The sequence below is a fragment of the Alligator sinensis genome, unplaced genomic scaffold (assembly GCF_000455745.1).
Source record: "Alligator sinensis unplaced genomic scaffold, ASM45574v1 scaffold1637_1, whole genome shotgun sequence".
Lineage (NCBI taxonomy): Eukaryota > Metazoa > Chordata > Crocodylia > Alligatoridae > Alligator > Alligator sinensis.
This window is the reverse complement of record NW_005843165.1, coordinates 92,015-105,975: the sequence shown is the minus strand read 5'-3', so window position 1 is coordinate 105,975 and position 13,961 is coordinate 92,015. Positions and strand designations below refer to the sequence as shown.

The 13,961-nt window shown below is 40.2% G+C and overlaps 1 protein-coding gene across 3 annotated transcripts in view; it reads left to right on the top strand.

Moving 5' to 3' along the window:
• Positions 1–13,961, top strand: part of PDE7A (phosphodiesterase 7A) — a 62,929-nt gene that overhangs the window by 34,483 nt on the left and 14,485 nt on the right. For 2 of the 3 annotated variants that reach the window (XM_025194158.1, XM_025194157.1), the window contains 4 exons: positions 4,039–4,190; positions 6,779–6,842; positions 9,176–9,271; positions 10,206–10,306. In XM_025194158.1, the coding sequence (XP_025049943.1) occupies positions 4,039–4,190; positions 6,779–6,842; positions 9,176–9,271; positions 10,206–10,306 (413 nt within the window). Of the gene's footprint in view, positions 1–2,607; positions 2,674–4,038; positions 4,191–6,778; positions 6,843–9,175; positions 9,272–10,205; positions 10,307–13,961 lie in introns of those variants that run through there. The other variant, XM_025194159.1, reaches the window with a different exon arrangement.

Genomic DNA, 13,961 nt, shown 5'->3' with positions numbered 1-13,961 from the left:
TACATCCCTGTTTGGGCATTTGGGGTGCAACCAAGGGGCAAGCATAGCTTACAGTTACATTTTTGTCCTGCTATAAAAAGTGGTATGCAGAGATGAGGGGTGATGTCTGTTTGCAGTCTGAAAGAACATCACAGACCTCCCAACCTTCTCATCCAAGTCAAAGGTGCATTGCTTTGCACTTGTTTTTTTTCTAATGTAAATACTGTGTATGCATTAAAAACCAAATTCCTACCAAAATATGGTTGTGCAAGCGCACAGTTCTCTGGGGAGGTTGAAGAGACCTAACCACACATGCTGGAAGTCTGTCATAACAGTTAATGCATTTTGGTAGGCAGTATCTTACTAATTCTGCTTTTTTATATCTGTGGTTATTACAAACCCACTTGTCTCATGGCACAAATGTAATTAAATAGTCTCTAAAGAAAATGAGATATATTTCTAATTCTTGCAAAGTTTTATAATTTTTTTTCAATTTGTCTGTGATTTTTCTGGTAACACTGTCGAGAACAGCGCATAGTATTTCAGATTGTCAGGCAGAGAAACTATAGATTGCCATGGAGCTGGATTATCACCATCCTGCTTTGTCATATGCTGCCAATTGCAGTGGCTAAGGTCAAGTGTAATACATTTATCACTAATTTGTGCAATTTGCTGTCAGTTGCCAACTATTACCCCTACATCTCTCTATTTCTTTTGCTGAAAGACTTGTAGTGCTGTTGAAGAAATTATGCAATTTCTCCAGAATACAAGGTTTACTTCATTACAGGTTTGTAAAGATTATAGACCTTCAGCAGAATACAACCACAAACAGTTTTGAATTTAATAAGCTGTCTATAAAATAATCTCTTTCCTGAAACTGTTTGGATAAAGATACAGGGTGAGTTCCCCCTATACCCCTCTCCCCACCTCCTGCAAAAGACACACAACTGTCAGCTAAGCCCTTAGTTTTCATTGAAAGTCAGTGAAAACTACATACCTAATTAGCATATATGCCTATGACAGTTTCCTCTGAAGTCACTAAATCAGAGGGCTAATTTTTGGTTAGTTGATGAAAACCACTTTGCATCTTTTCCAAATGTAGCTGATTCTTCACACCATGATAATCTTTATACAAATTTAGTTAACCAGCTATAATATGGACACTTAAACCAAATGATGTCGTTCCAAGTAGCATGAGGATCAGGAATAAACATTTGTAACATTTCTGCATTTTGATGCATAATATATTTTATTTTACCAAGAGGTATAATAGATTTATTGTATTTTACATTTGAACTTGAGACTGGGTTGTGGGTCTGTGATGATAATAAATTTGAATAGGAAATACCAATATGTAAATATAGGGTTCCATAATTGATTAAGTACTTGCCTCATGGATATGAAGATGTTTAAAGTTGAGGCAAATGTTTAGCAAGCTCAGGGCAGGAGTTAGTATAGTTATGATATGTATGATAGTAGTGACTTGAAGGATTGTATAGAGGAGGGGTCCAGGAACCCAAATTTAGATTAGTAGGGGAAAGGTTTAGGTTCGAGTCTTCTGTGGCACATATCTGAAATATTTCCAGTTCCATGTGCAGGAACAACTTGGAGGAAATCCAGTCACCCTGCATCAACATACTGATATTTCCTATTCGAGTTTCCCCATTGCCAAATTTCCCTACCTGTGGGGAGCCCTGCAGGTCATATGCTGTGGCTTCATGGACTGTATTTGGCCTGCAGGTTAGAGGTTGAGCACCCCTGGATTAAACAAATTTGTGGAGGGATATGTTCATTAATAACTGTTAAACAGAACAATTAAGGATGTATCTTCTGACATCCCTAAATGAATGATGGCTTAAGAAAGGGAAGGTTTGATGAGTTGGACTGCTCTTGATATTTTCTGTTCACATGCTTTCCCTCTAAAGCAGAGGTGGCCAACCAGTGGAATGGATGCCACAAGTAGGACAGGCAGCACAGCGGCAGATGGCAAGAAGCCGAAAGCAAAGCAGCAGATTAGGCAGGGAACAAAGGTGAGGAAGCAGAACGGATTGGGTAGAGGAAGGGGGTCAGAGTGACGCTGAAGGTGGGCACTGGGCTAATTTGTGGCATGCCAAAAGGTTGGCCCTCACTACTTTAAAGCCACTGGCTAAAACTGGATATTGGGCTAGATGGACCATTGGGCACCAGTGCCTACCGGGCATGAGCTTCCTGAGCCCCTCCCCTGCCCCTGCCTGCTGCTGCTGGCAGCAGGGGCTGCGTGCCATGTGGGGGGGGGTGGTCCCTGCACCCCACAAAGCTCCCACACCCTGCCCCCACAGTCCCCACTGACATACATACACCTAACATGCCTTATGCCCCACCATACACATGTACAGTCAGGTACAGTATACTGGACTTGATTCAGTATGGTAATTTTTATATTCATAAGCAACAAGTTTTCAAACATTAAACAATTATAATTGAGAAGTAAAAGAAGGAAAGAAATGCTGTTTTGTTTAGTGTTTTTGTTTTTGTCTTTATTTAAAAAGCAAGTATTACTTAAGATCTTCTTAGATTAAAAAATGAAGTTCAGTTATTTTCTTTTGCAAGTTGTCTTTTAAACCTCTGTTCTAGAGTGAAGTGGAAAGAATGTTAGCTTCTGAATCAGTTGGTCTGGTCTCTTCCTTTTCAGCATTATGACTTCTTCAAGCCGAGGTGAAAAAAAGTTTTATACTTGAGTATGTCTAAAGAGATGTATTACCCTCCCCCCTCCCAGGGTGGCAAGGGATAGGGGCTGAAAGGCCTGATCTAGTAGGGAGAAGTTTCTATTCTAGAAAGCTCTGTGAAAGTTTCAGTATCATTTTGACCTTTACAAAAAAAAAAACAAAGTATTAGGCTCATGCTTTCAGTTTCACCATGTCTAACTTTTCAAAAAAATGTAATGGGAATGGTACATTGTTTGTGGTAATTATTCGGGTTTAGTAGATTAATAAATGACTATGTTGGGCTAGCGTCTCTTCAGTTACAAAATATGTTCTAGAATGCTTAATTTTAACTACAAAAATTACAGCTGTGTTATATCTGTTATCTCTCTGGAAATGAAAGTAGTATAGATCATCAGGCATTACTTCTGAGGCTGTGCATCTTGAGGAGTATGCATGTGAATCCTGAGCTCCCCAAATGTGTCCTGATTTTATTAATACTCTGTAAGATCATTCATATATACTAAGTACAGCTGATTCTAGGAATAATATACAAGAAAAACTGAAGGCACAATTTGAAGGACATCATAAAGGTGGAATAAGATAGATGAAATATTTTGGGTTGTTTTAATAAAGACAGGCCAAGAATGATTTCTGTACAAGTTTTACTGTATTCAGGCAAGGTGGTGTTCAGTATGAACCTCATGGGAATAAGTAGAACAGGAGTGGGTTGTTCAGAGAAAGTTTTGTATAAAAAATTTTGAAAATAATTTTGCTTAAGTGCTTTTGAAAACCTTCACTGTATAATTAGCAATAGTGACAGTTGTCAAAGTTCTAGTTTTTGCAGAAGTAATTTCTGGATGCTTAAGGTTTTCTTGTTGTATTTGTCATTTTTAAGTCATATACCACAACTTAACTAATGACACCTGTTGTTGCTACTGCTGCTAATGTTTTATGTATCATAAATTTCCAGAGGAAGTTATTTATATATTTGCACTTCTTTGAAGAAATATTCTCATGTCTAATGTGTTTTGTTTTTATTCCAGGACTAACACGAAATGTAATTCTTATTCAGTGTCCCTAAGTATATAATGTATTTTTAGTTAAAACACATATGGCTAGTTTTCAATTTGCAGGTCTCTGTGTCTCTATATTGAGTTGAGAAGAGGAAACAAATTGTTCTAAACCATAGTTCTGATTAACTGTTAGAACAGTTATATTCTTATCACTAAATACAACCATTTAATTCGTTTAAAGCATTGAACAGTGACGAAAGTAAATTAAACAAATTTTTTTTAAACATCTTTGTTTTACCAACCTGTTTGGAAGGTTTTTTCCTTAATTATTTTTAGAAAGAATTTGTTCTTTTTTTTTCTAGCAAATTCTGAAATTGAAGTCTCTGTGTCTGCAAGGAATGTCAGAAGGTTATTAAGTTTCCAGCGGTACCTGAGATCTTCTCGTTTCTTCCGTGGCATTACTGTTCCAAACTCCTCAAACATTTTAGATGATGATTATAATGGACAAGCAAAGGTTTGTGCTTTTTAAAAAATGTTTGATACTTTTCTACCAAATGTCTAATTATTTATAATTCTACAGACCCCTGTTGCATGCAGCTTAAAAGCAGAAAATTTCCAGTAAATGTAAACTTTACTGTGTTTGGACTCCATGCTTCTGAGTTATGTAATTTTTATCTGTAAAGGCAAATCCCAAAACAAAGCAGCTGATGAAACCTAACAGTGAGTAAACTTAGTTGGCTCTTCTGGGAGATGCTAGTTTGATTATTTGCATCTTCTGAGACAGTTTTTGAGAGCAGTGGACTGGTGCTCTTTCTGAAAGCAACAGATGGTACCATATGTGACTAAAATAATACTAAAGTTGGGTATAGTTAATAGCATCCTTTATGCAAGTCCTGTAGAAATTTTATAAAACCTTATTTTGATGCACTGTGGCTTTAGCATTCATTTCCATTCCATATATAGACTCTCAGCTATCTTTTGTGGGAAAAGAATTTTTTTTATGCAATATATTTCTATTGGCTTTTCTTCTAAGTTTTTAAGAAGAGAAAAGACTACTGGCAGTGAAATAAGCAAACTCCAAAACTCAATGAAAATGACCAGCTGCTAACAAATATTAGACATTTCTCTGCTACTTGAATGTGATTTTTTTTTTCTTTAGAGATTGCTTTATTTTGCAAGTTATGATGCTGACTTCTTTGTGACTAACAAAGTCTGATATGCAGCTCTGGAATTTGCATTCCAGGAAAGAGGAAAAAATTGTAGGGAAGGCTTCCAGACAACTAAATGATTAATCAGGATATTTGGAGTAACCACCTACAAAGAGATGGAAAAAGGATTGATTACAAATGAAAGGTCAGAAAACATACGGATAAAGTGAGTGGCGAGAGGTCAAGCCAGACCTTGCAAAGGAAATTTAAAACAAATAATAATGGCTCTTTGGCTGTATATAATATGAGTGGAGAAAGAAGCCTGACTACTAAATAGTGAGGATGATGTTGAGATTAAAGAGAATTTGAATATAACCCCTAAACTAAATGACTGTTCAGTGCTTCAGTTTTCAATAAGAATGAGGCTGACCATGGGAGGAGAGGCAGGGTTGCTAATGGCAATGAAAATTAAGAATATGAATATGTAAATTATTCTCAACTGAGGTAGAAACAAAGCTCAGTGTTTAAAACTCAAATTTGGGTATGTGCAAGAACGAGGATCATATTCATCCTAAAATACTGATAGAACATCTTAAGTTTGGCAGCAAATGTTTTCATAACGTCTGTTAGACTTGATTGGTGAATAGCAAATGTGTAGTACCCATATTTTAAGAACGATGCAGGGAACTCTGGGTCTGTTTGTCTAACCTAAAAAACATGCAGGAATTTGTAGGAATGATAAAATTAGAGATAAATAGAAAATAAGTGTGCATTTTTTTCACATGGCATTTTTCCCAAGGTAGATCATGCTAACCTAACTTGATTTATCATTCTTTGACAGGATGTCTGATTTTGTTATACAAGGGAAATATGGTAGCTCTAATCTTTTTGGACTTAAGTAAAGTATTTGATAGTGTCACTTGAGAAATTAGTAGTTAACTGGAGAAGATGGTCAGTAGTGAGATGGGAAAGGAACCAAAAGGAAAGGTGACCATAGATTTTGCTTGAAACTAAAGTGTTAGGAAAGATGGAGGTTACTAGTTGAGTTCAAAGATTTGTTCTTGGGACTAAGTTCCTATTAAATATATTCATTTATGACCTTGGGCGTAGGTACTCTTATTTTTGCTGAGGGGCTATGATGGACATGTAGGAAGTTTTATGCATTTTGGGTGACAGCCCTCTTCCGAAGGGGGTTCATGACCCTCTGGCCCCGATTTTGTACTCGGCACCTGTGACCTTGGGGCATAAAGTAGGAGTGAGCTGATGGCACAAAAGTTAGAAAGCATCATCAGTGTGAAGGAGGATCAGGATTACTATACAGGAAGAACTGAATGGAATAATATAATTAGTATCTATTCGGGCTTCATATCAAGAATTTCTGTTAACACATGAGAACTCATCAGTTGAAAGAGACAGAAAAGGAAGACCTGGGATCACAGGTTGGCTGTCACCAATATGTAGTTGCTAAAGTCAAATACATTTGATCCTAGGTAAGCATCAGAGTTGTTGTCAATAGCTCTGGTGAGACCTCATCTGGAATGCTATCTACTGTTCTGTTCATCTGTGTTCCAGAAGGATCAGTTCAAACTGCAGTGAAAGATGAGTAGGATGACTGGTAGAATAGAGAGCCATCTTATAAGAAGTAACTGAGAGCACAGCTGAAGTCTAACAAAACTGAGACAGGGCATGATTGTTTTCTGTAAACTAGCTGGAAGGGGAAAAAGCAAATCGGAGTGTTGTGAAAAGACAACTACATTCAGTATTTCAGAACACATACAGAATAGTTTGTAACAATATTAGCTCATACTTCTGGACAGAACTTGTTTTTTAAATTGTATTCCTTTTAATGCTTTTTTTAGCTAGATATACTAAAATTTACAGCTGGCTCTGAAATCTGAAATGGGCAGATGATGAATGAAGATATTACAATGGAAATATTTTTGTTTGCTTTCAGTGTATGCTGGAGAAAGTTGGAAACTGGAATTTTGATATCTTTCTTTTTGATAGGCTAACAAATGGTAAGCTTGTGGCTTTTACTATTCATAAAAAATACTTTTAGCTCAACTTTAAACTGATACGTCATTACTTGTGGGGTGGGATCTAACTGCTTGTTGAAGCTCTTTGATTATAGATTTGTGGGTTTATTTTGGAAAAAAATTTGGTTTGAAAATCTAGACGTAAATTCTAGATAGCTACTTACAGTCATTTCTTGAGTTTCTGTAATAGATTCTTCAGGTAGTTGCTTCAATAGCTTGGTTATCTCTTCTTTATTACTATTGAAAATATATTTTAAATTAAAAAATAATGTAACCAGTAAAATCTGTGCTGTTCTCTTTGCTCAGTTACAGACAGCTGTTAGTGTGCATAGCATTCTTTTCCATAGATTCATTTATGCTTAACAGCACCCTTACCTCCAAAGGATTATTCAGTGTAAAGTCAGAATATTTAAAATCCAGTAGAAAATAGTGGGGAAAAATGAAGAATTGTTACCAGTGTTTATAGCTGGGAAACTTTACAGAACAGGTGAGGCTGTAGAAATTAGATATACATAAAATGAAACTTCTAGTTATAGGAGTACCATAGAAGAAAAGTTAAAGCAAGAGTGGGGAATGGAATGGAGAAAAAATTATATGGTGTGTATATATAGATTTCAGAAAGCAGCAAGGGCTCTAGAAAGAGGTGATAGCAAAGATATAAAGTATGAGGGAGTTAGGAGATAATCTGGTAATTGAAGAATAGTCCTGGAACTGGAATAAAGAGAAGGAAAGCTTATGTAGGAATTGGGTAAAAGCAGGGCAGTGTGTTAAATTAGTATATATGATGATACTGGCAGCTGCATGTTGAATAGTATGGAGGAACAAGAAATGGACATGTCAGAAACTGTTGAAGAAGTAGTTGTATTTTTCAATATGGTAAACTACCAGATAATGGGCTAACATCTTGTTATGTAAATGAAGGGGACGGGTTACATGTTAAAATACTGGAAAGGAGTTGGCAAGAGGCAGAAATGCTTCTGGAGGGAAGAGCTGCTAAAACTGCAAGTGTGAGATGAAGTAGTGGTAATAACTATGATAGGTGAGGAGGTTTTAGGGGGAAAAAGAAGAGCTCCTCTTGGTGGTTCTGCATTGGATGTGGTAGAATACCTGAACCACACAGATGTGGGACCTAGGTAGAGGAGGAGAAGCTGGTAGTTAAGAGTAGTTTTTGAGAGTAGTTAGTGTATGACTTCAGCTATATCAACTTTACAAGTCAGCATGTAGGGTCACGCAATGGAAACTGAAGAAGAAAAGAACAGGGTAGTAGTCTGAGAGACTGTCATAGGAGACCTTGAATAGAAACCTGGGAGCAACAGCTCAGAGAAGTAGGTGTAGCCTCACAAACTGATGGTTCTGCCTTTGAAGGAAAGCTTTGCATATCATGTTATATTGTTGTAAGTTAAAAGAAGCTTGCTTTTATGTTTTCATGTGTCTTAAATAAATGAGTGGAGATTGAGCATGGTAATGTAAGTATAACTTGGTGAAACTAAACAATTGGTTCAAAAAGCTATGTGGGTGCTCACTTTCATTTAAGTCTAAATGAACTTGTTCCATCTTAGTGTCAAGTAGAAATTCTCTCCTCTCCTCTGAGGAAAGTGGTATGAATGTGCTATATATAATGCAGACTTGACAGTAAGTTTTATATGCTGGGGGAATTTTGTGCTCCTCAATAAACATCTAATGGGGGGTTAAAGTAAATATGTTGCAAATTTGATTCAATATATTTAATTTGCAAGCCTTTCCTTACTGCCTCTGGGAACTTTTTTAAAGGTAAATTAAAAGTGTGATATTAAATATTGTAGTTTCTAGTAAACAAATTGTAGAGCAAGCTTGTAGTAATACTGCACAATGCAGTATACACATTTCTTTTCTTTTATTTCTGGTTGCAATAAGGAATGCTTAAGTCAAAAACATGATGGCAGAGTTAAGTAGATGTTTCAGCTTGGAGCAGTCACCAGTGGTGCTCATCTTACTGATCTAATTAACTGTGTTCTTTTTTCAGCAATAAATCTGTTCTTAAATTTGTTCTCCACCAAAAGGAAGGTGTCATCAAAACCTGATCTGTTAATTGTAATACTAGTGAGATTTCTCTCATTGCAGATTTCACTGTTGGCTGGAGATGCATTGAGGATCATTGGTGTGGAGACCATTCATAAAACTAAATCTCAATCTACACATGCTTCTTGTTTCATAAGTTAGACAAAAATTAAGGAAAAATCAGTTTGCATAACTTGTTCACCTATGATTTTAAATGTTTCTCTGTTGTGATAGAACTGATTTCATGCGTTTTAATTACTACTTTATCTTATTTTTAGGAAATAGTCTAGTGAGCTTAACCTTCCACCTGTTTAATTTTCATGGACTAATTGAACACTTCCAGTTAGATACGATGAAACTTCGCAGATTTTTAGGTATGTTCTAGCCTGTTACAGTGAGCATTATTACTCCTTGTTTGTACATTAAGATGCTAATTGAAGTATTGGCTACAGTTTAGCAAATTTGAACAGCTCAAATTTGAAGCTTGCTTCTGTGATTGTCAATATATTTTGCATACAAATTTAATTTGGATAGTGTGTTGGTTTTTCACAAGTCAGTGCACTTCAAGAAATGTTTATAATTAAATCAGATGTGGTGATGGGGGTGGGGACATTTCCACACTTACAAAATCACATGAATTTCAGCAATTTTGGAAATATTTTTTGGAAAAATTTGATTTTTTTTTTTTTTTTAACCAAGAATATTAGTTTGAAAGTTGCTATATATCACATTTGTCTTCAGAAGATTTTAAGAGCTGAATATCAGATTACAAGTGAATGTGAAGTGGAGATGATGGTAATTGGGACAATATCAGATATAAATTACTTTTCTTATTTTTTTTTATTTTTACTGATGCTGACTAGGGTTAATTCTTAATCAGACCTAGAGAAATAAGACTCAAGCCCTCTTAGCAGGGTTTTTTGGAGGATCGCTGTATAATCTACAGGACAGCTCAGTGTCCAAATCTCAATCCAAATTCCTTTTTGTTCCTTCCCAATCACCTATTTCTGTATTTTCTAAGGACTCCAGCTAGTCCAGTCAGGCAAGATGCATCAATTATCTGTTGCCAGACCAGTTAAAAATTAGGGTTATTTGTTCCAATTTTGTCAAGCTGTGTGTGTGTGTGTGTGTAGGGGGAGGGATGGCTAAACTTTTAAAATGAATTTGGTTCATTACCTTTATATGCACAAAAAGTCACATTTTAATATTTTAGTCTCTTCCTGTGTTTAACAAGGATATGTAAAACAGTACATTTTTTTAAAGATTGCCATTTTATTTAAATTTGCATGCTTGTTTTATTTCCTGTAGTTATGGTCCAAGAAGATTATCATAGTCAAAACCCTTATCATAATGCAGTTCATGCTGCTGATGTGACTCAGGCCATGCACTGTTATTTAAAAGAACCCAAGGTAAGGGATCGAAGTGTGTTTTACATAGCATGCAAAGGCACAAAGATAAATGATCATACTTTTAAAAAAAGAGAGAAAACAATGCACTTTAAGATTTTAAAGGCTGTTAGGATGGGAAAAAACCTCCAATCTAAAACATGGATGTCACTGAGTAAGAAGCTGGTAGATGCGACTCAATTGACTTTGATTTTCAAATCTCTTATTATTTTTGCTTGCTTGTGTTTGTTCTGAGGCACATGGCGTTTTTCGCTGTTGCTTTCCATGTTTAGGCTGCTGGGGTCTGAGTGCTGTGGAAGGTCAGTGTTAGAGGACTTGTGGGCCACATCCAGACAAACACGCATGTGCCTGTTGTGGAGTCTCTAAGCAGGGTGTGTGGCGCTTGTGTGCAGTGCTGGGAGCCACGGGTCACAGCAAGAGCAGCCTGGTCCTGTGCAAGGGTGGTCCAGCAGCCAGGCCAGAGCCACGTGCAGCCACTGGGTCTGAGGCGGTGCTGGGGGTCTCTGCCAACAGTGGGCCACAAGTGCCCTGATAGTGGCTGCTGTTGCTTTTGGGGGGGGGGGAGGGTCTGCGCATCGTGGGGGGTGGGTAGCGGACCCACCTCTCCCAAGCAGTCTCCCATACAGTCCTTCCACACCCACAGACCTCTGCACAAGCACCCCCCACCATGTCCCTCGACAAATCTCACACCCTGTGTGCCCAGCCACCAGGCGGAATGGAACCTGCTGGTGTGAGCTATGGCTGCAGAGGCAACTGCCACACTGCAGCCCTATCTTGTGCCCACACTCGTGCTGGAGCATGTGCCTCCAGCCTGGGGGGTTCCTGGTCCCAGGAACCACTTGTGGGGGTGTGATGGGCTGGGGAGAGGGGTGGAGGTGTCGGCAGGTGTGTGAGAGAGATGGGGGTTGGGTTGGAGAGGCTGCCAGAGCTGAGTTTAGAGCCCTTCTGCCCCCTAGAGCAGCCTGTGCAGGGGGAGGCTGGTTTAGAATGGAAGGGACTTATCCAACGCAGTCCCTGGGCCCCAGTCAAGGGCTTCCCAGGAATGGCATGGGGATTGCTGGGGCCTGGGCACAGGTGCAGGGAGCAGAACAGCAGCTCAGAGCCACAAAGCAGTGGGTGGGACAGCTGCAGCTGGACTTACGTCCTGGTGCTGAGATGGAGCTGTGGCTGGGAGGGAGCTAGTGGGGGCAGGCAGGGGCTGCGGGTCAGGAGTGAGGGGCACTGGCAGGGGCTGTGGGTTGGGAGTGAGGGGCAATGGTAGGGGCAGGGCACTGGCATATCATTGTTGCTCAGCGCCGCACATCCTAGTGAGTGAAAGAGGCAGGAGCAGCTCTGATTTTTCTATGATAAAAAACAAAAGCAAACGCCAAAGTGTATAGATATTTAGAATTTGTTTTATTATGACGATAGTGGCACTGGTAGGCTTCCAAATTGCTTTAAAATGGTAAATATATCAATAAAACATTGCCCTCATGATCTCTCTCTATATAGTGGCATTTCATTTTAATGATGGGAAGAACATGGCTTTTGGGTATTTTAGTGAGAGAATTTGGGTTTTTTTAATAAGTTTGCATTTTTTTTAAAATGGAACATCAGGATCTCTGCTAGTGAGGCAAGTGGTGGGGCCCAGGCAGAGGAGCCTGCCCAGGGCCGGCACTGGGGACCCAGTTGAAGGGCAGACGAGGTGGCTGACACAGGTGCTGGCCCCAGCCTCTAGGTCCCCTGGGCTGCAGATCAGGGAAGAGCTGGGCAGAGTCAGTTTGCCTAAAGTGGCACGTGTTCCACACCGAAGTGCATGTTCAGGCATAAGCGCTGAGGCACAAATCTCTGGCACAAATTTGTGCTGCTGGTATTTGAGCTGCTGCAAGTGTACATGGCCTGCATGTGTGGACGTGTTCCTAGAGTCTAGGTGTGCAGAAAAAATGACTCCAAATTTGTGTTCAGTGGCAAAAGCTCAGACCGGTTTATTGTCACTCAGACAGTCTGCTGGCTGGTCTGTTTAGCAGTCTGCCCAATTCTGTAAGACCATGGGGACAGAATAGGAACAGTGTGCTTCCTTTACCTGCCGCTAGGTTGCTACAAGAAACAACTAATTCACCACTCCTATTTATACCCAAATACCCAGGTTTTCATGTTACTGTTTATATTATTTTTATGTATAGATAATCATTTATATTTTTCTTTTTGCCAAGTTCATACACCTGGCATCTTCAGTTCTTCTCTAGCTCAGCACCTGCCCCCATTTTTTATTTTACTTCTACCATCACTCCCTTCTTGTACCAGCTTTTCTGTTCATTAATAGATTTTTACGTGTTTTGGGTGCTTTGGCTTAGCATAACTGGAACTCCTATAGCTTGCTTTGCCTTGGATACTACTGACCAACCCCCTCTGCCAGATGCATATTGTAGCAAGGCACAAGTGTTGTGTGTCCTTATAAAGTAGGCTGCATGAAAGGGAGATATGTGGCTGAGACATTAAGGAGACTAGCAAAGATTACTCAGTATGGCGGCCCTTCAATTTAGATGTTTTCTACAGGATGTTGTAGAAAATTGCTAACAACCTATCTGAGGATCCTATTACTAAGGATTTTTATTAATCTGGTACTGGTGGGAGGATTGAGACCTAAGTTGAATCCAGGCACAACATTAGTATGACAGTGTAAAGGGGGAACAGGAAAAAGATAAGACTGATGGGGAAAATAACATAGTTATACCTTTAATTACTTCACACCAAGACGCAACCTGTTGAGATGGGAATTGAGTCTTCTCTCCTTCTGTAAGTGATCGCATGTTTAGAATTAGTCTGTGATACTTTCATTGTGAAATCTCTAAAATATCTTACACTAAAATGCACTCTTGGGGTGGATTAGTATAGGGTTGGGCAAAATATGGCCTGTGGGCCAGATCCGACCAGTAAGACCATTCTATCTGACCTGCAGGGCTCCTAAAAAAATTGAGAAAATGAAAATTTATCTGTCCTTGGTTCCTGTCAAAGATGACAGGAACGAAGGGCAGTAGGACCCAGGGGAAGCCCTGGAGAGCTCCTGCAACAGCAGGGCCCGCCTGGGCCCTCCTGCCACCCCCCAGCCAGAAGCCCCAGCGGGGGCTTCTGGCCTGGGACTATGTGGCTGCCCAGCGCCAGAAACTCAGGTAAGATGGGGGAGGAGTGTGGGGAAGGGCAGGGGATGAGCTGGTGCTGAGTGCAGGGGGGGAAAAACAGCCCCTCACCCACCCTGTGGCCGGCACTCCCTGTTGCAGCTGCTCGCAGCCTGTGCAGGGATGTCCTGAACAGGCACAGGTAGCCCCATGCGAGCTGCAAGCGGCTGCAGCGCAGGGTGCCGGCCACGGGGTGGCGAGGGGCCAGTTTTCCCCTGCACTCAGCACCAGCTTGCAACCCAGCCCTGTGCTGGCTCTGGGCTCACCTGTCAGGGCTGCGCCGCAGCAGCTGTGGCCCCTCCGCTTACCGTGCTGGGCAGTGTTTGCTGCTGCTGCCTGCCCGGAGCTTGCGCACTGGGCAGCAGCAGCAAACGCTGTCCGGCATGGCAAGTCCAGGGGTTGCAGCTGCTGCTACTGCAGCACAGCCCCGACGGGTGAGCCCAAAGCCAGTGCGGGGCTGGGTTACCAGCTGGGGCTGCGGGGAGGGGAACACCAGGCCCTCG